Source organism: Bombina bombina, chromosome 6 (assembly GCF_027579735.1).
Source record: "Bombina bombina isolate aBomBom1 chromosome 6, aBomBom1.pri, whole genome shotgun sequence".
NCBI classification, from domain to species: domain Eukaryota; kingdom Metazoa; phylum Chordata; class Amphibia; order Anura; family Bombinatoridae; genus Bombina; species Bombina bombina.
In genome coordinates, this window is record NC_069504.1 from 698,946,476 (window position 1) to 698,973,447 (window position 26,972).

The 26,972-nt window shown below is 43.0% G+C and overlaps 1 protein-coding gene across 1 annotated transcript in view; it reads right to left on the reverse strand.

The window, feature by feature from the left end:
• CNNM3 (cyclin and CBS domain divalent metal cation transport mediator 3) overlaps window positions 1–26,972 on the reverse strand; it is a 91,759-nt gene that overhangs the window by 6,868 nt on the left and 57,919 nt on the right. The window contains exon 7 of the mRNA XM_053717816.1: window positions 18,610–18,739. Within this exon, the coding sequence (XP_053573791.1) occupies window positions 18,610–18,739 (130 nt within the window). The remainder of the gene's footprint in view (window positions 1–18,609; window positions 18,740–26,972) is intronic.

Here is a 26,972-nt window from a genome sequence, read left to right on the forward strand (position 1 = left end):
ATCGCAAAAGAAAGAAATTTATCAGGTAAGCATAAATTTTGTTTTCTTTTGCAAGATGTACCGAGTCCACGAATTCATCTTAACTTGTGGGATACCAATACCAAAGCTTTAGGACACGGATGAAGGGAGGGACAAGAAAGGAACCTAAACTGAAGTCACCACTGCTTGCAAAACCTCTCTCCCAAAAACATCTTCAGAAGAAGCAAAAGTATCAAATTTGGAAAAGGTATGAAGCGAAGACCAAGTCGCAGCCTTACAAATCTGTTCAACAGAAGCATAATTTTTAAAAGCCCATGTGGAAGCCACCGCTCTAGTGGAGTGAGCTGTAATTCTTTCAGGAGGCTGCTGTCCAGCAGTATCATAAGCCAAACGGATGATGCTTTTCAGCCAAAAGGAAAGAGAGGTAGCCGTAGCCTTTTGACCTCTACGCTTTCCAGCATAGACAACAAAGAAGACGATTGGCGAAAATCTTTGGTTGCCTGCAAATAAAACTACAAGGCACGAACCACATCCAAGTTGTGCAACAGACGTTCCTTCTTAGAAGAAGGATTAGGACACAGAGAAGGAACAACAATTTCCTGATTGATATTCCTGTTAGAAACAACCTTAGGGAGGAACCCAGGTTTGGTACGCAAAACCACCTTATCAGCATGGAAAACAAGATATGGCGAGTCACATTGTAATGCAGATAGTTCAGAAACTCTTCGAGCTGAAGAGATAGCAACTAGAAACAAAACTTTCCAAGATAGAAGCTCAACATCTATGGAATGCATAGGTTCAAACAGAACCCCCTGAAGAACTTTAAGAACTATATTTAGACTCCATGGAGGAGCAACAGGTTTAAACACAGGCTTAATTCTAACTATAGCCTGACAAAAAACCCGAACGTCTGGGACATCTACCAGACGGTTGTGCAACAGAATAGACAAAGCAGATATCTGTTCCTTTAAGGAACTAGTGGGCAATCCTTTCTACAATCCTTCTTGGAGAAAAGACAAAATCCTAGGAATCCTGATCTTACTCCATGAGTAGCCTTTGGATTCGCACCAAAAAAGATATTTACGCCATATCTTATGATAGATCTTCCTGGTGACGTGCTTTCGAGCCTGAATCAAGGTATCTATGACCGACTCAGAGAAACCCCGCTTTGATAAAATCAAGCGTTCAATCTCCAAGCAGTCAGTTGCAGAGAAATTAGATTTGGATGCTTGAATGGACCTTGAATCAAAAAGGTCCCGTCTCAGTGGCAGAGTCCATGGTGGCAGAGATGACATGTCCACCAAGTCTGCATACCAAGTCCGGCGTGGTCACGCAGGTGCTATCAAAATCACAGAAGCTCTCTCCTGTTTGATTCTGGGGAGGGAATGGTGGAAACACATAAGCCAGTTTGAACGACCAGGGTACTGCTAGAGCATCTATCAGTACTGCCTGAGGATCCCTTGACCTGGATCCGTAACAAGGAAGTTTGGCGTTCTGACAAGACGCCATCAGATCCAATTCTGGTGTGCCCCATAGCTGAACCAGTTGAGCAAACACCTCCGGATGGAGCTCCCACTCCCCCGGATGAAAAGTCTGACTTAGAAAATCTGCCTCTCAGTTCTCCACCCCTGGGATATAGATCGCTGATAGATGGCAAGAGTGAGCCTCTGCCCATCGGATTATCCTGGAAACTTCTATCATCGCCAAGGAACTCCTTGTTCCCCCTGATGATTGATATAAGCTACAGTCGTGATGTTGTCCGACAAACCTAATGAATCTGGCCGAAGCCAGCTGAGGCCACGCCTGAAGAGCATTGAATATCGCTCTTAATTCCAGAATATTTATCGGTAGGAGGGCCTCCTCCTGAGTCCACAAACCCTGTGCTTTCAGGAAATTCCAGACTGCATCCCAGCCCAGTAAGCTGGCGTCCGTCGTCACAATAACCCACGCTGGCCTGCGGAAACACATTACCCTGGACAGGTGATCCTGTGACAACCACCAAAGAAGAGTCTCTGGTCTCTTGAACCAGATTTATCTAAGGAGATAAATCTGCATAATCCCCATTCCACTGTTTGAGCATGCATAGTTGCAGTGGTCTGAGATGCAAGCAAGCAAACGGAACTATGTCCATTGCCGCTACCATAAGTCCGATTACCTCCATACACTGAGCCACTGACGGCCGAGGAATGGAATGAAGAGCTCGGCAGGTGGTTAAAATCTTTCATTTCCTGACCTCCGTCAGAAATATTTACATGTCCACCGAATCTATCAGAGTTCCCAGGAATGGGAATCTTAGAAAGGCCAACACTAAGTCCGTTTGAGACTTGGCAAGTTGGAAAGTCGATGCTTGAATTAAGATGTCGTCTAGATAAGGCGCCACTGCTATGCCCCTCGGCCTTAGGACCGCCAGAAGGGACCCTAGCACCCTTGTGAAGATTCTTGGCGCAGTGGCCAACTGGAAGGGAAGAGCCACAAACTGGTAATGCCTGTCCAGAAAGGCAAACCTGAAGAAATGGTGATGATCTTTGTGGATAGGAATGTGTAGATACGCATCCTTTAGATCCACGGTAGTCATATATTGACCCTCCTGGATCATTGGTAAAATAGTCCGAATGGTCCCCATCTTGAAGGATGGAACTCTTAGGAATTGGTTTAGGATCTTGAGATCTAGAATTGGTCTGAAGGTTCCCTCTTTTTTGGGAACCACAGATTGGAGTAGAAACCTTGCTCTGTTCTGTTTTCGGAACTGGGCAGATCACTCCCATGGTAAAAAGGTCTTCTACACAGCGTAAGAACGTCTATCTTTTTGTCTTTTTTACAGACAATTGAGAAAGATGGAATCTCCCCCTTGGAGGTGAATCTTTGAAATCTAGGAGATACCCCTGGGTTACAATTTCTACGGCCCAGGAGTCCTGAATGTCTCTTGCCCAGGCCTGAGCAAAGAGAAAAAGTCTGCCCCCTACTTGATCCGGTCCTGGATCAGGGGCTACCCCTTCATGCTGTCTTAGTGGCAGCAGCAGGCTTTTTGGCCTGTTTACCCTTGTTCCAAGCCTGGTTAGGTCTCCAGGTTGGCTTGGATTGAGCAAAGTTCCCCTCTTGCTTTGCAGCAGGGGAAGAGGAAGCGGGACCACCCTTGAAGTTTCGAAAGGATCTAAAATTATTTTGTTTGGTCCTTGTCTTATTTGACTTATCTTGAGGGAGGGCATGACCCTTCCCTCCAGTGATGTCTGAAATGATCTCTTTCAGTGCAGGCCCGAATAGGGTCTTACCTTTGAAAGGGATGGTCAAAAGCTTATATTTAGATGACACATCAGCTGACCAGGACTTAAGCCATAACAATCTTCACGCTAAAATGGCAAAAAACTTAATTCTTTGCCGCTAACTTAGCAAGATGAAAAGCGGCGTCTGTAATAAAAGAATTAGCCAACTTAAGGGCCTTAATTCTGTCCAAAATATCATCTAGTGGAGTCTCCCTTTAGGAGACCCTCTAACTTTTTATCCATAGGATCAATGAAAGCACAACTGTCTTCAATAGGTATAGTTGTAAGCTTAGCCAGAGTAGAAATAGCTCCCTCCACCTTAAGGACCGTCTGCCATGAGTCCTTTATGGTGTCAGAAATAGGGAACATTTTCTTAAAAACAGGAGGGGGAGCGAAAGGAATACCTGGTCTATCCCACTCCTTAGTAACAATGTCCGAAATCCTCTTAGGGACTGGAAAAACAGGAACCTCTAAATATTAGTAAATTTTACACAATTTCTCTGGAACGACAATAGGGTCACAATCATCCAGAGTAGCTAAAACCTCCCTGAGCAATAAACGGAGGTGCTCTAGCTTAAATTTAAATGCCGTCATATCTGAATCTTTCAGAGGGAACATCTTTCCTAAATCAGAAATCTCTCCCTCAGACAGCAAATCCCTCATCCCTACCTCAGAACATTGTGAGGGAATATCGGATACGGCTACTAAAGCGTCAGAAGGCTCAGCATTTAATCTTAACCCAGAGCTACTGCGCTTCCCTTGCAACCCTGGCAGTTTAGATAAAACCTCTGTGAGGGTAGTATTCATAACTGAAGCCATATCTTGCAAGGTGAAAGAATTAGATGCACTAGAAGTACTTGGCGTCGCTTGTGCGGGCGTAACTGGTTGTGACACTTGGGGAGAACTAGATGGCGAAACCTGATTTCCTTCTGTCTGAGAATCATTTAATGCCAAATTCTTATAAGTCAAAATATGCTGTTTGCAATTTATAGACATATCAGTACATTTGGGACACATTCTTAGAGGGGGTTCCACAATGGCTTCTAAACAAATTGAACAATGAGTTTCCTCAGTGTTAGACATGTTTAACAGGCTAGTAATGAAGCAAGCAAGCTTGGAAAACAATTTAATGAAAAAAACACAATTTGCAAAAACGGTACTGTACCTTTAAGAGAAAAAAAGGCATACACAAACTGCATAACAGGTTAAAATTGCTTCAAAAATTCCGAAATTTTAACAGTGTACCCACTAAGCTTTAGAAGGATTGCACCACAAGTAAAAAAGCAATAGACCCCCAAATGAAAAAAAGACAATTTATGCTTACCTGATAAATTTATTTCTCTTGTGGTGTATCCAGTCCACGGATCATCCATTACTTGTGGGATATTCTCATTTCCAACAGGAAGTTGCAAGAGGACATCCACAGCAGAGCTGTAATATAGCTCCTCCCCTAACTGTCATAGCCAGGCATTCGACCGAAAACAAGCCGAGAAAGGAGGAACCATAGGGTGTAGTAGTTACTGTAGTTTAAATTTAAAAATTACCTGCCTTAAAATGACAGGGCGGGCCGTGGACTGGATACACCACAAGAGAAATACATTTATCAGGTAAGCATAAATTGTGTTTTCTCTTGTAAGGTGTATCCAGTCCACGGATCATCCATTACTTGTGGGATACCAATACCAAAGCTTAAGTACACGGATGAAGGGAGGGACAAGGCAGGGACTTAAATGGAAGGAACCACTGCCTGTAAAACCTCTCTCCCAAATATAGCCTCCGAAGAAGCAAAATTATCAAATTTGTAAAATTTTGAAAAAGTATGAAGCGAAGACCAAGTCGCCGCCTTGCAAATCTGTTCAACAGAAGCCTCATTTTTAAAGGCCCAAGTGGAAGCCACAGCTCTAGTGGAATGAGCTGTAATCCTTTCAGGAGGCTGCTGTCCAGCAGTCTCATAGGCTAAGCAGATTAAGCTTCTTAGCCAAAAAGAAAGAGAGGTTGCCAAAGCCTTTTGACCTCTCCTCTGTCCAGAGTAGACAACAAACAAAGCAGATGTTTGACGAAAATCTTTAGTAGCTTGTAAGTAAAACTTTAAAGCACAGACCACATCCAGATTGTGTAACATAAGGATGGAACCACAATCTCTTGATTGATATTCTTGTTAGATACCACCTTAGGTAAGAACCCAGGTTTGGTACGCAGGACTACCTTATCCGTATGAAAAATCAGATAAGGAGAATCACATTGTAAGGCAGATAGCTCAGAGACTCTACGAGCCGAGGAAATAGCTACCAAAAAAAAAAAAAAGAACTTTCCAAGATAAAAGTTTGATATCTATGGAATGAAGAGGTTCAAACGGAACTCCTTGAAGAACCTTAAGAACCAAGTTTAAGCTCCATGGTGGAGCAACAGGTTTAAACACAGGCTTGATTCAAACTAAAGCCTGACAAAATGCCTGAACATCTGGAACATCTGCTAGACGCTAGTGCAAAAGAATAGACAGAGCAAAAATCTGTCCCTTTAAGAAACTAGCTGACAATCCTTTTTCCAAACCTTCTTGGAGAAAAGATAAAATCCTAGGAATCCTGACCTTACTCCATGAGTAACCCTTGGATTCACACCAATAAAGATATCTACACCATACCTTATGGTAAATTTTCCTGGTGACAGGCTTTCGTGCCTGTATTAAGGTATCAATAACTGACTCGGAGAAGCCACGCTTTGATAAAATCAAGCATTCAATCTCCAGGCAGTCAGCCTCAGAGAAATTAGATTTGGATGGTTGAAAGGACCCTGAAGTATAAGGTCCTGTCTCAGAGGCAGAGACCATGGTGGAAAGGATGACATGTCCACTAGATCTGCATACCAGGTCCTGCGTGGCCACGCAGGTGCTATCAGAATCACCGATGCTCTCTCCTGCTTGATCTTGGCAATCAGTCGAGGGAGCAGAGGAAACGGTGGAAACACATAAGCCAGGTTGAAAGACCAGGGCGCTGCTAGAGTATCTATCAGTGTCGCCTTGGGATCCCTGGACCTGGATCCGTAACACGGAAGCTTGGCGTTCTGGCGAGACGCCATGAGATCCAGTTCTGGTTTGCCCCAACGGAGAATCAGTTGTGCAAATACCTCCGGATGGAGTTCCCACTCTCCCGGATGAAAAGTCTGATGACTTAGAAAATCCGCCTCCCAGTGCTCTACACCTGAGATATGGATAGCTGATAGGTGGCAAGAGTGAATCTCTGCCCAGTGAATTATTTTTGAAACTTCTAACATCTCTAGGGAACTTCTTGTTCCCCCTCGATGGTTGATGTAAGCTACAGTCGTGATGTTGACCGACTGAAATCTGATGTACCTCAGAGTTGCTAACTGAGGCCAAACCTGAAGAGCCTTGAATATCGCTCTTAGTTCCAGAATATTTATTGGAAGGAGAGATTCCTCCTGAGTCCACGATCCCTGAGCCTTCAGGGAGTTCCAGACTGCACCCCAACCTAGAAGGCTGGCATTTGTTGTTACAATAGTCCAATCTGGCCTGCGAAGGTCATACCTTTGGACAGATGGACCAGAGATAGCCACCAGGGAAGAGGATCCCTGGTCTCTTGGTCCAGATTCAGTTGAGGGGCCAAATCTGTGTAATCCCCGCTCCACTGACTGAGCCTGCATAGTTGCAGCGGTCTGAGATGTAAGCGTGCAAACGGCACTATGTCCATTGCCGCTACCATTAAGCCGATTACTTCCATACACTGAGCCACCAAAGGGAGCAGAATGGAATAAAGAACCCGACAGGAATTTAGAAGCTTTGATAACCTGGACTCCGTCAAGGTAAATTTTAATTTCTACAGAATCTATCAGAGTCCCTAGAAAGGAAACTCTTGTGAGTGGGGATAGAGAACACTTTTCCTCGTTCACTTTCCACCCATGCGACCTCAGAAATGCCAGCACTACGTCCGTATGAGACTTGGCAATTTGGAAGTTTGACGCCTGTATCAAGATGTCGTCTAAATAAGGGGCTACTGCTATGCCCTGCGGCCTTAGGACCGCCAAAAGCGACCCTAGAACCTTTGTAAAGATTCTTGGGGCTGTAGCTAATCCAAAGGGAAGAGCTACAACTGGTAATGCCTGTCTTGAAAGGCAAACCTGAGAAACCGATGATGATCTTTGTGTACTGGAATGTGAAGATAAGCATCCTTTAGATCCACTGTAGTCATATATTGACCCTCCTGGATCAGTGGTAGGATGGTACGAATAGTTTCCATCTTGAACGACGGAACTTTGAGGAATTTGTTTAAGATCTTTAGATCCAAAATCGGTCTGAAGGTTCCCTCTTCTTTGGGAACCACAAACAGATTTGAGTAAAAACAGAATTTATGTTTACCTGATAAATTACTTTCTCCAACGGTGTGTCCGGTCCACGGCGTCATCCTTACTTGTGGGATATTCTCTTCCCCAACAGGAAATGGCAAAGAGCCCAGCAAAGCTGGTCACATGATCCCTCCTAGGCTCCGCCTACCCCAGTCATTCGACCGACGTTAAGGAGGAATATTTGCATAGGAGAAACCATATGGTACCGTGGTGACTGTAGTTAAAGAAAATAAATTATCAGACCTGATTAAAAAAACCAGGGCGGGCCGTGGACCGGACACACCGTTGGAGAAATTAATTTATCAGGTAAACAAATTCTGTTTTCTCCAACATAGGTGTGTCCGGTCCACGGCGTCATCTTTACTTGTGGGAACCAATACCAAAGCTTTAGGACACGGATGAAGGGAGGGAGCAAATCAGGTCACCTAAATGGAAGGCACCACGGCTTGCAAAACCTTTCTCCCAAAAATAGCCTCAGAAGAAGCAAAAGTATCAAACTTGTAAAATTTGGTAAAAGTGTGCAGTGAAGACCAAGTCGCTGCCCTACATATCTGATCAACAGAAGCCTCGTTCTTGAAGGCCCATGTGGAAGCCACAGCCCTAGTGGAATGAGCTGTGATTCTTTCGGGAGGCTGCCGTCCGGCAGTCTCGTAAGCCAATCTGATGATGCTTTTAATCCAAAAAGAGAGAGAGGTAGAAGTTGCTTTTTGACCTCTCCTTTTACCGGAATAAACAACAAACAAGGAAGATGTTTGTCTAAAATCCTTTGTAGCATCTAAATAGAATTTTAGAGCGCGAACAACATCCAAATTGTGCAACAAACGTTCCTTCTTTGAAACTGGTTTCGGACACAGAGAAGGTACGATAATCTCCTGGTTAATGTTTTTGTTAGAAACAACTTTTGGAAGAAAACCAGGTTTAGTACGTAAAACCACCTTATCTGCATGGAACACCAGATAAGGAGGAGAACACTGCAGAGCAGATAATTCTGAAACTCTTCTAGCAGAAGAAATTGCAACTAAAAACAAAACTTTCCAAGATAATAACTTAATATCAACGGAATGCAAGGGTTCAAACGGAACCCCCTGAAGAACTGAAAGAACTAAATTGAGACTCCAAGGAGGAGTCAAAGGTTTGTAAACAGGCTTAATTCTAACCAGAGCCTGAACAAAGGCTTGAACATCTGGCACAGCGGCCAGCTTTTTGTGAAGTAACACAGACAAGGCAGAAATCTGTCCCTTCAGGGAACTTGCAGATAATCCTTTTTCCAATCCTTCTTGAAGGAAGGATAGAATCCTAGGAATCTTAACCTTGTCCCAAGGGAATCCTTTAGATTCACACCAACAGATATATTTTTTCCAAATTTTGTGGTAAATCTTTCTAGTTACAGGCTTTCTGGCCTGAACAAGAGTATCAATAACAGAATCTGAGAATCCTCGCTTCGATAAGATCAAGCGTTCAATCTCCAAGCAGTCAGCTGGAGTGAAACCAGATTCGGATGTTCGAACGGACCCTGAACAAGAAGGTCTCGTCTCAAAGGTAGCTTCCAAGGAGGAGCCGATGACATATTCACCAGATCTGCGTACCAAGTCCTGCGTGGCCACGCAGGAGCTATCAAGATCACCGACGCCCTCTCCTGATTGATCCTGGCTACCAGCCTGGGGATGAGAGGAAACGGCGGGAACACATAAGCTAGTTTGAAGGTCCAAGGTGCTGCTAGTGCATCCACTAGAGCCGCCTTGGGATCCCTGGATCTGGACCCGTAGCAAGGAACTTTGAAGTTCTGACGAGAGGCCATCAGATCCATGTCTGGAATGCCCCACAGCTGAGTGACTTGGGCAAAGATTTCCGGATGGAGTTCCCACTCCCCCGGATGCAATGTCTGACGACTCAGAAAATCCGCTTCCCAATTTTCCACTCCTGGGATGTGGATAGCAGACAGGTGGCAGGAGTGAGACTCCGCCCATAGAATGATTTTGGTCACTTCTTCCATCGCCAGGGAACTCCTTGTTCCCCCCTGATGGTTGATGTACGCAACAGTTGTCATGTTGTCTGATTGAAACCGTATGAACTTGGCCCTCGCTAGCTGAGGCCAAGCCTTGAGAGCATTGAATATCGCTCTCAGTTCCAGAATATTTATCGGTAGAAGAGATTCTTCCCGAGACCAAAGACCCTGAGCTTTCAGGGATCCCCAGACCGCGCCCCAGCCCATCAGACTGGCGTCGGTCGTGACAATGACCCACTCTGGTCTGCGGAATGTCATCCCTCGTGACAGGTTGTCCAGGGACAGCCACCAACGGAGTGAGTCTCTGGTCCTCTGATTTACTTGTATCTTCGGAGACAAGTCTGTATAGTCCCCATTCCACTGACTGAGCATGCACAGTTGTAATGGTCTTAGATGAATGCGTGCAAAAGGAACTATGTCCATTGCCGCTACCATCAACCCGATCACTTCCATGCACTGAGCTATGGAAGGAAGAGGAACGGAATGAAGTATCCGACAAGAGTCTAGAAGTTTTGTTTTTCTGGCCTCTGTCAGAAAAATCCTCATTTCTAAGGAGTCTATTATTGTTCCCAAGAAGGGAACCCTTGTTGACGGAGATAGAGAACTCTTTTCCACGTTCACTTTCCATCCGTGAGATCTGAGAAAGGCCAGGACAATGTCCGTGTGAGCCTTTGCTTGAGGAAGGGACGACGCTTGAATCAGAATGTCGTCCAAGTAAGGTACTACAGCAATGCCCCTTGGTCTTAGCACAGCTAGAAGGGACCCTAGTACCTTTGTGAAAATCCTTGGAGCAGTGGCTAATCCGAAAGGAAGCGCCACGAACTGGTAATGTTTGTCCAGGAATGCGAACCTCAGGAACCGATGATGTTCCTTGTGGATAGGAATATGTAGATACGCATCCTTTAAATCCACCGTGGTCATGAATTGACCTTCCTGGATGGAAGGAAGAATAGTTCGAATGGTTTCCATCTTGAACGATGGAACCTTGAGAAACTTGTTTAAGATCTTGAGATCTAAGATTGGTCTGAACGTTCCCTCTTTTTTGGGAACTATAAACAGATTGGAGTAGAACCCCATCCCTTGTTCTCTTAATGGAACGGGATGAATCACTCCCATTTTTAACAGGTCTTCTACACAATGTAAGAATGCCTGTCTTTTTATGTGGTCTGAAGACAACTGAGACCTGTGGAACCTCCCCCTTGGGGGAAGTCCCTTGAATTCCAGAAGATAACCTTGGGAGACTATTTCTAGCGCCCAAGGATCCAGAACATCTCTTGCCCAAGCCTGAGCGAAGAGAGAGAGTCTGCCCCCCACCAGATCCGGTCCCGGATCGGGGGCCAACATTTCATGCTGTCTTGGTAGCAGTGGCAGGTTTCTTGGCCTGCTTTCCCTTGTTCCAGCCTTGCATTGGTCTCCAAGCTGGCTTGGCTTGAGAAGTATTACCCTCTTGCTTAGAGGACGTAGCACTTTGGGCTGGTCCGTTTCTACGAAAGGGACGAAAATTAGGTTTATTTTTTGCCTTGAAAGGCCGATCCTGAGGAAGGGCGTGGCCCTTACCCCCAGTGATATCCGAGATAATCTCTTTCAAGTCAGGGCCAAACAGCGTTTTCCCCTTGAAAGGAATGTTAAGTAGCTTGTTCTTGGAAGACGCATCAGCCGACCAAGATTTCAACCAAAGCGCTCTGCGCGCCACAATAGCAAACCCAGAATTCTTAGCCGCTAACCTAGCCAATTGCAAAGTGGCGTCTAGGGTGAAAGAATTAGCCAATTTGAGAGCATTGATTCTGTCCATAATCTCCTCATAAGGAGGAGAATCACTGTCGACCGCCTTTATCAGCTCATCGAACCAGAAACATGCGGCTGTAGCGACAGGGACAATGCATGAAATTGGTTGTAGAAGGTAACCCTGCTGAACAAACATCTTTTTAAGCAAACCTTCTAATTTTTTATCCATAGGATCTTTGAAAGCACAACTATCCTCTATGGGTATAGTGGTGCGTTTGTTTAAAGTGGAAACCGCTCCCTCGACCTTGGGGACTGTCTGCCATAAGTCCTTTCTGGGGTCGACCATAGGAAACAATTTTTTAAATATGGGGGGAGGGACGAAAGGAATACCGGGCCTTTCCCATTCTTTATTAACAATGTCCGCCACCCGCTTGGGTATAGGAAAAGCTTCTGGGAGCCCCGGCACCTCTAGGAACTTGTCCATTTTACATAGTTTCTCTGGGATGACCAACTTGTCACAATCATCCAGAGTGGATAATACCTCCTTAAGCAGAATGCGGAGATGTTCCAACTTAAATTTAAATGCAATCACATCAGGTTCAGCTTGTTGAGAAATGTTCCCTGAATCAGTAATTTCTCCCTCAGACAAAACCTCCCTGGCCCCATCAGACTGAGTTAGGGGCCCTTCAGAAATATTAATATCAGCGTCGTCATGCTCTTCAGTATCTAAAACAGAGCAGTCGCGCTTACGCTGATAAGTGTTCATTTTGGCTAAAATGTTTTTGACAGAATTATCCATTACAGCCGTTAATTGTTGCATAGTAAGGAGTATTGGCGCGCTAGATGTACTAGGGGCCTCCTGAGTGGGCAAGACTCGTGTAGACGAAGGAGGGAATGATGCAGTACCATGCTTACTCCCCTCACTTGAGGAATCATCTTGGGCATCATTGTCATTGTCACATAAATCACATTTATTTAAATGAATAGGAATTCTGGCTTCCCCACATTCAGAACACAGTCTATCTGGTAGTTCAGACATGTTAAACAGGCATAAACTTGATAACAAGTACAAAAAACGTTTTAAAATAAAACCGTTACTGTCACTTTAAATTTTAAACTGAACACACTTTATTACTGCAAATGCGAAAAAACATGAAGGAATTGTTCAAAATTCACCAAATTTTCACCACAGTGTCTTAAAGCCTTAAAAGTATTGCACACCAAATTTGGAAGCTTTAACCCTTAAAATAACGGAACCGGAGCCGTTTTGAACTTTAACCCCTTTACAGTCCCTGGTATCTGCTTTGCTGAGACCCAACCAAGCCCCAAGGGGAATACGATACCAAATGACGCCTTCAGAAAGTCTTTTCTAAGTATCAGAGCTCCTCTCACATGCGACTGCATGCCATGCCTCTCAAAAACAAGTGCGCAACACCGGCGCGAAAATGAGGCTCTGCCTATGCTTTGGGAAAGCCCCTAAAGAATAAGGTGTCTAAAACAGTGCCTGCCGATATTATTATATCAAAATACCCAGATAAAATGATTCCTCAAGGCTAAATATGTGTTAATAATCAATCGATTTAGCCCAAAAAAAGTCTACAGTCTTAATAAGCCCTTTTTGAAGCCCTTATTTACAATCGTAATAAACATGGCTTACCGGATCCCAGAGGGAAAATGACAGCTTCCAGCATTACATCGTCTTGTTAGAATGTGTCATACCTCAAGCAGCAAGAGACTGCTCACTGTTCCCCCAACTGAAGTTAATTGCTCTCAACAGTCCTGTGTGGAACAGCCATGGATTTTAGTGACGGTTGCTAAAATCATTTTCCTCATACAAACAGAAATCTTCATCTCTTTTCTGTTTCTGAGTAAATAGTACATACCAGCACTATTTCAAAATAACAAACTCTTGATTGAATAATAAAAACTACAGTTAAACACTAAAAAACTCTAAGCCATCTCCGTGGAGATGTTGCCTGTACAACGGCAAAGAGAATGACTGGGGTAGGCGGAGCCTAGGAGGGATCATGTGACCAGCTTTGCTGGGCTCTTTGCCATTTCCTGTTGGGGAAGAGAATATCCCACAAGTAAGGATGACGCCGTGGACCGGACACACCTATGTTGGAGAAAACCCTCTTCCTCCTTTGGAACTGGATGGATCACTCCCATAACTAGGAGGTCTCGTACACAGTGTAAGAATGCCTCACTCTTTATCTGGTTTGCAGATAATTGTGAAAGGTGAAATCTCCCTTTTGGGGGGAAGCTTTGAAGTCCAGAAGATATCCCTGGGATATAATTTCCAACGCCCAGGGATCCTGAACATCTCTTGCCCACGCCTGGGCGAAGAGTGAAAGTCTGCCCCCTACTAGAGCCGTTACCGGATAGGGGGTCGTTCCTTCATGCTGTCTTAGAGGCAGCAGCAGGCTTTTTGACCTGCTTACCTTTTTTCCAGGTGTGGTTTGGTCTCCAGACCGTCTTGGATTGAGCAAAAGTTCCCTCTTGTTTATTATTAGAGGAAGTTGATGCCGCACCTGCCTTGAAGTTTCGAAAGGCACGAAAATTAGACTGTTTGGCCCTAGATTTGGACCTGTCCTGAGGAAGGGCACAACCTTTTCCTCCCGTGATATCAGCAATAATCTCCTTCAAACCAGGCCCGAATAGGGTCTGCCCCTTGAAGGGAATGTAAAGTAGCTTAGATTTTAAAGTCACGTCAGCTGACCATGATTTAAGCCATAGCGCTCTGCGCGCCTGTATAGCAAAACCAGAATTCTTAGCCGTTAGTTTATTCAAATGAACAATTGCATCAGAAATAAAATAAATTGGCTAGCTTAAGTGCTCTAAGTTTGCCAAGTATGTCATCCAATGGAGTCTCTACCTGTAAAGCCTCTTCCAGAGACTCAAACCAGTACGCCGCAGCAGCAGCGACAGGGGCAATGCATGCAATGGGCTGTAGGATAAAACCTTGTTGAATAAATATTTTCTTAAGGTAACCTAATTTTTTATCCATTGGCTCTAAAAAAGCACAACTGTCCTCGACAGGGATAGTAGTACGCTTTGCTAGAGTAGAAACTGCTCCCTCCACCTTAGGGACTGTCTGCCATAAGTCCCGTGTGGTGGCGTCTATTGGAAAACATTTTTCTAAAAATAGGAGGGGAAGAGAACGGCACACCTGGTCTATCTCATTCCTTATTAATAATTTCTGTAAACCTTTTAGGTATTGGAAAAACATCAGTACACTCCGGCACTGCAAAGCATTTATACAGTTTACACAATTTCTCTGGCACTGTAATGGTATCACAGTCATTCAGAGCAGCTAAAACCTCCCTAAGTAACACGCGGAGGTGTTCAAGCTTAAATTTAAATGTAGAAATATTAGAATCAGGTATCTTTCCTGAGTCATTAACATCACCCACTGACTGAAGCTCTCCTTCCTCAGCTTCTGCATATTGTGAGGCAGTATCAGACATGGTTCTTAAAGCGTCAGTATGCTCTGCATTTTGTCTCACCCCAGAGCTATCTCGCTAACCTCTAAGTTCAGGTAGTCTGGCTAATACCGCTGACAGTGTATTATCCATGACTGCCGCCATGTCTTGCAAAGTAAACGCTATGGGCGCCCTAGATGTACTTGGCGCCATTTGAGCGGGAGTCCCTTGGGCGGGAGTCAAAGGGTCTGACACGTGGGGAGAGTTAGTCGGCATAACTTTCCCCTCGTCAGATTCCTCTGGTGATAATTTTTTTAAAAACAGAATATGATCTTTATTGCATAAAATGAAATCAGTACATTTGAAACACATTCTAAGAGGGGTTCCACCATGGCTTTTAAACATAATGAACAAGGAGTTTCTTCTATGTCAGACATGTTTATACAGACTAGCAATGAGACTAGCAAGCTTGGAAAACACTTTAAATCAAGTTAACAAGCAAATATAAAAAACGGTACTGTGCCTTTAAGAGAAACAAATTTTGTCAGAATTTGAAAAACAGTGAAAAAATGCAGTAAATCAAACGAAATTTTTACAGTGTATGTAATAGGCTAGCATAGCATTGCATCCACTTGCAAATGGATGATTAACCCCTTAGTTCAAAAAACGGATAAAAAAAAAAAACGAAATAGACTTTTTTTTTTGTTTGTTTTTTAACAGTCACAACCAACTGCCACAGCAAGCTGTGGTCCTACCTTCCCCAATAAACGACTTTGGAAAGCCTTTGAGCCCTTTAGAGATGTCCTATAGCATACAGGGGACTCCTGAGGGAAGCTGGATGTCACAGTTTGTAATTTTAACTGCACCAACTGTAACTTTTATACTATAACAGTGGAAAGCCTCAGTAAAACTGTTTCTAGTCAAAATTTAAGCCAGCCATGTGGAAAAAACTAGGCCCCAATAAAGTTTTATCACCAATGCATATATAAAAACGATTAATCATGCCAGCAAACGTTTATATTGCAATATCATAAGGGTATTACCCCTCAGAGTAAGCATGATACCAGTCGTTATTAAATCACTGTATTCAGGCTTAACTTACATTAATCCGGTATCAGCAGCATTTTCTAGTGTTTTCCATCTCTAGAAAAATTATAACTGCACATACATGATAGCAGAATAAACTGCACGCCATTCTCTCGCTGAAGTTACCTCATCTGTGTAATCCCCTCAGACATATGTGAGAATAGCAATGGATCTTAGTTACAACCTGCTAAGATCATAGAAACCTCAGGCAGATTCTTCTTCTATTTACTGCCTGAGATAAAATAGCACAACTCCGGTACTATTTAAAAATAAACTTTTGATTGAAGAAAATAAACTAACTATATTTAACCACTCTCTCCTACAACATCCTAGCTTGTTGAGAGTTGCAAGAGAATGACTGGCTATGACAGTTAGGGAGGAGCTATATTACAGCTCTGCTGTGGGTGTCCTCTTGCAACTTCCTGTTGGGAATGAGAATATCCCACAAGTAATGGATGATCCGTGGACTGGATACACCTTACAAGAGAAAAACTGATTAATAATTGTCTAAAACCGGTTAAAAACCCCTAAAGCACCTTGCCACAGCTCTGCTGTGGCCCTACCTGCCCTTAGGAAGCGATAATATGGGGTTTAAAGCTTCAATTAGTCCCTCAGAAGACTCTCAGGACCTCAGGAGAAGTTGCTTGCTGCTTGTAAATGTAGGCAGCGCCCACCTCACTCGATGTTGTTGGGGCCTACACAAAACTAACAAACCCTGCCTGAAAGCCATGTGGGTTATAAACAACCCCAAAGAACCCTCAAGCAAATGTCCCATAAAACAGAAAATGTTACTCCCAGACACAAAAACGTTTGTCCCAAATTCACATAACAAACCAAGTGCCCACAAAAAATTAACCCTTTATGCAATCTAGTAAAAACCTCTGATAACACTAGGATTACTGTTTCCCCTTCCCCTAATGGGGACACTGTCAGCCTGAGTTAACACAGTCTCTGCAGGAAAAATGACTGAACATAACTCATTGCTGTATAGCAAGAAACCGTTCCTCACACTGAAGATTTCCTGTACTCCTCAGCTCATGTGGGAACAGCAGTGGACCTTAGTTACAAATGCTAAGATCATCCTCCTCCAGGCAGAAATCTTCATCTATGTCCTGCCTGAGAGTAAATAGTACAACACCGGTACCATTTAAAAATAACAAACACTTGATTGAAGATAAAATAAAACTAACAGTTTAACACCTCTTCTCTTTACCCTTCCTGCTTAGAGCCAGCAAAGAGAGTGACTGGGGGGGTGGAGTTAAGGGGGAGCTATATAGACAGCTCTTCTGTGGTGCTCTCTTTGCTACTTCCTGTCAGGAAGGACAATATCCCACAAGTTAGGATGAATCCGTGGACTCGGTACATCTTGCAAAAGAAATACTTTTTGACAGACTAGCTTTCTTTTCAAATTTCATCTACAAGAACGCCTGCGATGGACACATTCTTCATCTTGCCCATTTGGCGACCTAGATTGTGGATGACAATTTTGCTGGTCAGATATAAAATAAAGTCTGAGGAAACCTGGAAGAGGTCACCAACCTGCCTCAAAAAATGTAGCCAGCCAGGAGAGCAACAAAATCTTACCAAATTAGGTAAGGGAAAAGTGGGGGAGGGGATTAGTCAAGTCCATCTTGAGGTGGAAAGAACTAAGAGTGAAGGATCATCCAACAGGAACCACCTTTCATTTTCTAAGAAAGGAATAAAGAAATGTTGTCCCAAAAGAGAACAAGATGTTTCACATGTTATGTATTAGCTGGGTAAGACAAGATAAAACCTCATAAGATTTGTGCGGGTAACAAGGAAAAAGCTCTGAAACTGATGTTTAAAATGGGTTCTCCTCACAGGTGAAAAGGGTCCTGTTAGAAAAGGTTAAAATAGTTTTAAGAATGCCTGCGAAAATTAGGTAAGGCTTTTAAGAGTATGTAAATATGAACCAAATGCCCCAGCATGTTTCTCCATCTCATATCTGCTGAATGTATGTGTTATATTTTTATTTTTCAAAGTTAAATTAGAGAATCTTTGCATCTACACACTACATGTTTGTCATCACCATAGCCTATGAAAAAAGTTTTATGGCTCTGTGCTGTGCTACAGCTAAAAAAACACCAAACCTTCACTCTCGTTCACCTCTAAAGGGCCATAACAGTTAGAACATGTCATTTTAAGACTATCGACCCTATACTACTGTGCATTCAACGCCAGCAAAGGAGTTAAACAGTGCTGTTTCGGACCCACAGAGCACTGTAGGTCCCAAGCAAAAACTGCTGCTGATTCAATCAGCGGCACTAGTTGCACCTCCGAGTCATGCGACTAGCACTGCTGAATGGAACAGTGGTGTGTTCTGCTCGGGACCAGCAGTCTGATGTGTAAAGCAAAATGCTATATGTAAGCAACAGTACAATGCTATGCTTTACACCTAGTTTAAGACAGCTCCAAGGCAGCATGCAATACTGGGACCTAGCTGAACACATCTGATGAGCCAATGACAAGAGGCATCGGTGTAGCCACAAATCAACAGCTAGCTCCTTGTAGCGCATTGCTGCTCAGCCTACCTAGGTATGCTTTTCAACAAAATCTACCAAGAGGAACAAAGTAAATTTGAAAAAGTCTTAAAATTGCTCTGAATAATTTAAGTTTAGTTTTGACTTTCATGACTATAATTGTTTATCTTGAAAACTGCTGTGAAATAACTTCATTATAAAGTACACATGTGGGTAACCTCTATACTTTTATTGTATGCTATATCTGAGCCAGCCAGGCTCTGTAGAGGATCTACCTGATTCTGTGTTCCTGTTGTTCAGTAGCTGGGTTTGGCTGTTAGGAAGAATCTTCAGCTCTATACTGTCTGGAGACTGAGTGTTGGTGTGCGAAGTCCTGAGAGCATTCATATACTGCGTTCTGGATACCTGCAAACAACACAATTCTACAGTCAAATAGATGAGATTGTTGTTGTTTTTTTAAGGGACACTAAACAGTTTTTCATTACAAGATATTTCTGTTCTCTTGCTATAGAGAACATATAAGCCAAGCATTAACATTTTAAAACAAATTACGGTAACATCTTGTTTCTCCAACATAGGTGTGTCCGGTCCACGGCGTCATCCTTACTTGTGGGATATTCTCTTCCCCAACAGGAAATGGCAAAGAGCCCAGCAAAGCTGGTCACATGATCCCTCCTAGGCTCCGCCTACCCCAGTCATTCTCTTTGCCGTTGTACAGGCAACATCTCCACGGAGATGGCTTAGAGTTTTTTAGTGTTTAACTGTAGTTTTTGTTATTCAATCAAGAGTTTGTTATTTTAAAATAGTGCTGGTATGTACTATTTACTCAGAAACAGAAAAGAGATGAAGATTTCTGTTTGTATGAGGAAAATGATTTTAGCAACCGTTACTAAAATCCATGGCTGTTCCACACAGGACTGTTGAGAGGAATTAACTTCAGTTGGGGGAACAGTGAGCAGTCTCTTGCTGCTTGAGGTATGACACATTCTAACAAGACGATGTAATGCTGGAAGCTGTCATTTTCCCTATGGGATCCGGTAAGCCATGTTTATTAAGATAGTAAATAAGGGCTTCACAAGGGCTTATTAAGACTGTAGACTTTTTCTGGGCTAAATCGATTCATTATTAACACATATTTAGCCTTGAGGAATCATTTAATCTGGGTATTTTGATAAGATATATCGGCAGGCACTGTTTTAGACACCTTATTCTTAGGGGCTTTCCCAAATCATAGGCAGAGCCTCATTTTCGCGCCGGTGTTGCGCACTTGTTTTTGAGAGGCATGACATGCAGTCGCATGTGTGAGGAGCTCTGATACATAGAAAAGACTTTCTGAAGGCGTCATTTGGTATCGTATTCCCCTTTGGGCTTGGTTGGGTCTCAGCAAAGCAGATACCAGGGACTGTAAAGGGGTTAAAGTTAAAAACGGCTCCGGTTCCGTTATTTTAAGGGTTAAAGCTTCCAAATTTGGTGTGCAATACTTTTAAGGCTTTAAGACACTGTGGTGAAATTTTGGTGAATTTTGAACAATTCCTTCATATTTTTTCGCAATTGCAGTAATAAAGTGTGTTCAGTTTAAAATTTAAAGTGACAGTAACGATTTTATTTTAAAACGTTTTTTGTACTTTGTTATCAAGTTTATGCCTGTTTAACATGTCTGAACTACCAGATAGACTGTGTTCTGAATGTGGGGAAGCCAGAGTTCCTTCTCATTTAAATAAATGTGATTTATGTGACAATGACAATGATGCCCAAGATGATTCCTCAAGTGAGGGGAGTAAGCATGGTACTGCATCATTCCCTCCTTCGTCTACACGAGTCTTGCCCACTCAGGAGGCCCCTAGTACATCTAGCGCGCCAATACTCCTTACTATGCAACAATTAACGGCTGTAATGGATAATTCTGTCAAAAACATTTTAGCCAAAATGCACACTTATCAGCGTAAGCGCGACTGCTCTGTTTTAGATACTGAAGAGCATGACGACGCTGATAATAATGGTTCTGAAGGGCCCCTAAACCAGTCGGATGGGGCCAGGGAGGTTTTGTCTGAGGGAGAAATTACTGATTCAGGGAACATTTCTCAACAAGCTGAACCTGATGTGATTACGTTTAAATTTAAGTTGGAACATCTCCGCATTCTGCTTAAGGAGGTATTATCCACTCTGGATGATTGTGACAAGTTGGTCATCCCAGAGAAACTATGTAAAATGGACAAGTTCCTAGAGGTCCCGGGGCTCCCAGAAGCTTTTCCTATACCCAAGCGGGTGGCGGACATTGTAAATAAAGAATGGGAAAGGCCCGGTATTCCTTTCGTCCCTCCCCCCATATTTAAAAAATTGTTTCCTATGGTCGACCCCAGAAAGGACTTATGGCAGACAGTCCCCAAGGTCGAGGGAGCGGTTTCCACTTTAAACAAACGCACCACTATACCCATAGAAGATAGTTGTGCTTTCAAAGATCCTATGGATAAAAAATTAGAAGGTTTACTTAAAAAGATGTTTGTTCAGCAGGGTTACCTTCTACAACCAATTTCATGCATTGTCCCTGTCGCTACAGCCGCGTGTTTCTGGTTCGATGAGCTGGTAAAGGCGGTCGATAGTGATTCTCCTCCTTATGAGGAGATTATGGACAGAATCAATGCTCTCAAATTGGCTAATTCTTTCACCCTAGACGCCACTTTGCAATTGGCTAGGTTAGCGGCTAAGAATTCTGGGTTTGCTATTGTGGCGCGCAGAGCGTTTTGGTTGAAATCTTGGTCAGCTGATGCGTCTTCCAAGAACAAGCTACTTAACATTCCTTTCAAGGGGAAAACGCTGTTTGGCCCTGACTTGAAAGAGATTATCTCTGATATCACTGGGGGTAAGGGCCACGCCCTTCCTCAGGATCGGCCTTTCAAGGCCAAAAATAAACCTAATTTTCGTCCCTTTCGTAGAAACGGACCAGCCCAAAGTGCTACGTCCTCTAAGCAAGAGGGTAATACTTCTCAAGCCAAGCCAGCTTGGAGACCAATGCAAGGCTGGAACAAGGGAAAGCAGGCCAAGAAACCTGCCACTGCTACCAAGACAGCATGAAATGTTGGCCCCCGATCCGGGACCGGATCTGGTGGGGGGCAGACTCTCTCTCTTCGCTCAGGCTTGGGCAAGAGATGTTCTGGATCCTTGGGCGCTAGAAATAGTCTCCCAAGGTTATCTTCTGGAATTCAAGGGGCTTCCCCCAAGGGGGAGGTTCCACAGGTCTCAGTTGTCTTCAGACCACATAAAAAGACAGGCATTCTTACGTTGTGTAGAAGACCTGTTAAAAATGGGAGTGATTCATCCTGTTCCATTAGGAGAACAAGGGATGGGGTTCTACTCCAATCTGTTCATAGTTCCCAAAAAAGAGGGAACGTTCAGACCAATCTTAGATCTCAAGATCTTAAACAAGTTTCTCAAGGTTCCATCGTTCAAAATGGAAACCATTCGAACAATTCTTCCTTCCATCCAGGAAGGTCAATTCATGACCACGGTGGATTTAAAGGATGCGTATCTACATATTCCTATCCACAAGGAACATCATCGGTTCCTAAGGTTCGCATTCCTGGACAAGCATTACCAGTTCGTGGCGCTTCCTTTCGGATTAGCCACTGCTCCAAGGATTTTCACAAAGGTACTAGGGTCCCTTCTAGCTGTGCTAAGACCAAGGGGCATTGCTGTAGTACCTTACTTGGACGACATTCTGATTCAAGCGTCGTCCCTTCCTCAAGCAAAGGCTCACACGGACATCGTCCTGGCCTTTCTCAGATCTCATGGATGGAAAGTGAACGTGGAAAAGAGTTCTCTATCTCCGTCAACAAGGGTTCCCTTCTTGGGAACAATAATAGACTCCTTAGAAATGAGGATTTTTCTGACAGAGGCCAGAAAAACAAAACTTCTAGACTCTTGTCGGATACTTCATTCCGTTCCTCTTCCTTCCATAGCGCAGTGCATGGAAGTGATAGGTTTGATGGTAGCGGCAATGGACATAGTTCCTTTTGCGCGCATTCATCTAAGACCATTACAACTGTGCATGCTCAGTCAGTGGAATGGGGACTATACAAACTTGTCTCCGAGGATACAAGTAAATCAGAGGACCAGAGACTCACTCCGTTGGTGGCTGTCCCTGGACAACCTGTCACAAGGGATGACCTTCCGCAGACCAGAGTGGGTCATTGTCACGACCGACGCCAGTCTGATGGGCTGGGGCGCGGTCTGGGGATCCCTGAAAGCTCAGGGTCTTTGGTCTCGGGAAGAATCTCTTCTACCGATAAATATTCTGGAACTGAGAGCGATATTCAATGCTCTCAAGGCTTGGCCTCAGCTAGCGAGGGCCAAGTTCATACGGTTTCAATCAGACAACATGACAACTGTTGCGTACATCAACCATCAGGGGGGAACAAGGAGTTCCCTGGCGATGGAAGAAGTGACCAAAATCATTCTATGGGCGGAGTCTCACTCCTGCCACCTGTCTGCTATCCACATCCCAGGAGTGGAAAATTGGGAAGCGGATTTTCTGAGTCGTCAGACATTGCATCCGGGGGAGTGGGAACTCCATCCGGAAATCTTTGCCCAAGTCACTCAACTGTGGGGCATTCCAGACATGGATCTGATGGCCTCTCGTCAGAACTTCAAAGTTCCTTGCTACGGGTCCAGATCCAGGGATCCCAAGGCGGCTCTAGTGGATGCACTAGTAGCACCTTGGACCTTCAAACTAGCTTATGTATTCCCGCCGTTTCCTCTCATCCCCAGGCTGGTAGCCAGGATCAATCAGGAAAGGGCGTCGGTGATCTTGATAGCTCCTGCGTGGCCATGCAGGACTTGGTATGCAGATCTGGTGAATATGTCATCGGCTCCACCAGGGAAGCTACCTTTGAGACGAGACCTTCTTGTTCAAGGTCCGTTCGAACATCCGAATCTGGTCTCACTCCAGCTGACTGCTTGGAGATTGAACGCTTGATCTTATCGAAGCGAGGGTTCTCAGATTCTGTTATCGATACTCTTGTTCAGGCCAGAAAGCCTGTAACTAGAAAGATTTACCACAAAATTTGGAAAAAATATATCTGTTGGTGTGAATCTAAAGGATTCCCTTGGGACAAGGTTAAGATTCCTAAGATTCTATCCTTCCTTCAAGAAGGATTGGAAAAAGGATTATCTGCAAGTTCCCTGAAGGGACAGATTTCTGCCTTGTCTGTGTTACTTCACAAAAAGCTGGCAGCTGTGCCAGATGTTCAAGCCTTTGTTCAGGCTCTGGTTAGAATCAAGCCTGTTTACAAACCTTTGACTCCTCCTTGGAGTCTCAACTTAGTTCTTTCAGTTCTTCAGGGGGTTCCGTTTGAACCCTTACATTCCGTTGATATTAAGTTATTATCTTGGAAAGTTTTGTTTTTGGTTGCAATTTCTTCTGCTAGAAGAGTTTCAGAATTATCTGCTCTGCAGTGTTCTCCTCCTTATCTGGTGTTCCATGCAGATAAGGTGGTTTTACGTACTAAACCTGGTTTTCTTCCAAAAGTTGTTTCTAACAAAAACATTAACCAGGAGATTATCGTACCTTCTCTGTGTCCGAAACCAGTTTCGAAGAAGGAACGTTTGTTGCACAATTTGGATGTTGTTCGCGCTCTAAAATTCTATTTAGATGCTACAAAGGATTTTAGACAAACATCTTCCTTGTTTGTTGTTTATTCCGGTAAAAGGAGAGGTCAAAAAGCAACTTCTACCTCTCTCTCTTTTTGGATTAAAAGCATCATCAGATTGGCTTACGAGACTGCCGGACGGCAGCCTCCCGAAAGAATCACAGCTCATTCCACTAGGGCTGTGGCTTCCACATGGGCCTTCAAGAACGAGGCTTCTGTTGATCAGATATGTAGGGCAGCGACTTGGTCTTCACTGCACACTTTTACCAAATTTTACAAGTTTGATACTTTTGCTTCTTCTGAGGCTATTTTTGGGAGAAAGGTTTTGCAAGCCGTGGTGCCTTCCATCTAGGTGACCTGATTTGCTCCCTCCCATCATCCGTGTCCTAAAGCTTTGGTATTGGTTCCCACAAGTAAGGATGACGCCGTGGACCGGACACACCTATGTTGGAGAAAACAGAATTTATGTTTACCTGATAAATTACTTTCTCCAACGGTGTGTCCGGTCCACGGCCCGCCCTGGTTTTTTAATCAGGTCTGATAATTTATTTTCTTTAACTACAGTCACCACGGTATCATATGGTTTCTCCTATGCAAATATTCCTCCTTAACGTCGGTCGAATGACTGGGGTAGGCGGAGCCTAGGAGGGATCATGTGACCAGCTTTGCTGGGCTCTTTGCCATTTCCTGTTGGGGAAGAGAATATCCCACAAGTAAGGATGACGCCGTGGACCGGACACACCGTTGGAGAAAGTAATTTATCAGGTAAACATAAATTCTGTTTTTCTTGTTTTTCAATAACCAAACGAGACCCACCACTTGCTATATCTGGAGGAGCCAATCCAGGATTGAGTCTGCATCTAACAAGGCTACCCACAGTCATTATTTTAGTATAACGCATATTATTTTGCTGATGCCAATTAAATACATAGCTGAGTTAGCCCTGAGAAGTCTGCAGAGTGCATTTCCAACTGAGACTTAGAAAAAACACTAAGCTAAATTACATGAAAAGGGGGGGGGGAATAAATAACGAATGTATATTGCAAAGTTGTTTTACTATCCATAAGTAAAACATTTTATGTAAAAATCTCAACATGTGTTTTGTCACTTTTGTACAGTTAGTTCAAACCTACTAATGAACAAGGAGAGTATGGAGCAAAATAGCTCAAAGTTCAGCTTTGTTTTCAGGTGTGTAGGTTTCAAAATGCAGACAACAGTTTAAATAATTTGACACTATTAAGAGTAATGGTGGTTGCTGTCTTCATTAGAGCCACGTTGCCACTCTTGACCTTAAAGGTTAATTATACCAAAATATGTTCCCTTGCAAAGAGCAGTGTTTATACAGGTTTAAGATATTTTTGCCTCAGAAAATGTACATATAAAATTTAAATTTCAAGTGAAATACTTAAGTATTGGCTTATAAGGACAACTGCCTCTGCTTTATTGGTAGAGAGGGACACACCTCTTGGAATGAAAATGTATTTAACTGGGATTTGTAAGCATCTACACAAAGCATAAATTAATATTCTAATATTTTTCAATAACTTAAAGAAAAATACAATAAAAAAATCTGGATTGTATAAGTATTTAACCATTATTACAGCAGCATACATACCTTGTGATGTTGTGAATTTCTTTCAGACATCACTTTACAGGGACAGCAAATTGAGTATAAAATATCAGCTTAAATACTGGGCCTTTCAATAAAACTGCTGTATGTCATAGTATATCCAAAATGCCATACTATAAAAATGAAGGAGCTCTCAATAGAAGACAGAGAAAGCTTTGGCACCACATATAACCCAGCTTCATGGTGCAAAGTAAACCATTGTTAAAATTGACCTTTATAAATTCCCAAAATAATTTGAAATAAAGAATGTGGAACACATGGTAAGATTAGGACAAAAGGTTCATTTGCGTGCAAAATGCAGTGTGTAAAACACGATCACAGAGGTCATTTCCATGAACTTTTTTAGCAGTAGGAAATATAAATCTTTACAAGATTGAGGGCAAGATCAACTGCACAAAAAAAAAACCAATAAAATATTAGAGAAAATGCTGCTCTGCCATAAAACATAATGAAAGCTACTCATATAATGTAAGGTAATTGATAGCAAATAAAGATTACATTGCAAAAAAAGTGAAAACAGTGGCTTTTAAAGTCATTAAAAATTTTTATATAAAGTTGCCAAAATATGTTGTTTTAGTCAAGTCATGAGCACCATGAACCACCCCTTTTGTCAGTGAGTGAGATTATTTATAGTAGTAGTGTGCGTCTGTGAGCACGTGCCATTACAATTTATTTGTTGAGTGTGCACATCACGGACACATGCACACTCATATGTGTATGCACAACCTGTGATGGTACTAGATTGTGCACAGGAGTTATATAAACAGATGCCGTGCAAATAAGGGTAATGGTATAAAGTTAAAAAAAGAGAGTTATTATTCCAAAAAAATGTCTAAAATTCTTTAAGGTGAGTACTTATGCAATAAACTAGGCATACAAACACAAAATGATACTACCTTGGGTAAAACACTGTCCAAGAATGTAGCGGGGAAATTACCTGGTGGAGAGCAAGTTATTTAAACAAAAAAAATAAAAAGTGATTTCTGGATGCAGTTTCAAAAATAAACCCTTAATACAGAATCAAAATATAAATGACTAAGATTTGTAGATAGATGCACTTCATTTGCATGGTGGAGTAATTATGTATCTTGGAAGGAAAATAAAAGCAGCAACTCTGTCAATACCATTCAAGATGGTAAATCCATGCTGTCATTAGCACTGTATACATCTCTACAAGTATTTGACAGAATTCATTTAGTTAATAATGTTGATGACTGAAGTATATAGTATAGCTTTAAAATTATTAACGGTCTTCTCATGTCACTCAAGTATGGGATTATAAAGTTACATCATATATTAGTGAATTGTGCTCTGTGTTACAAAACAAGAATATTCATCCATTGGTTCACAGGACTGGTGCATG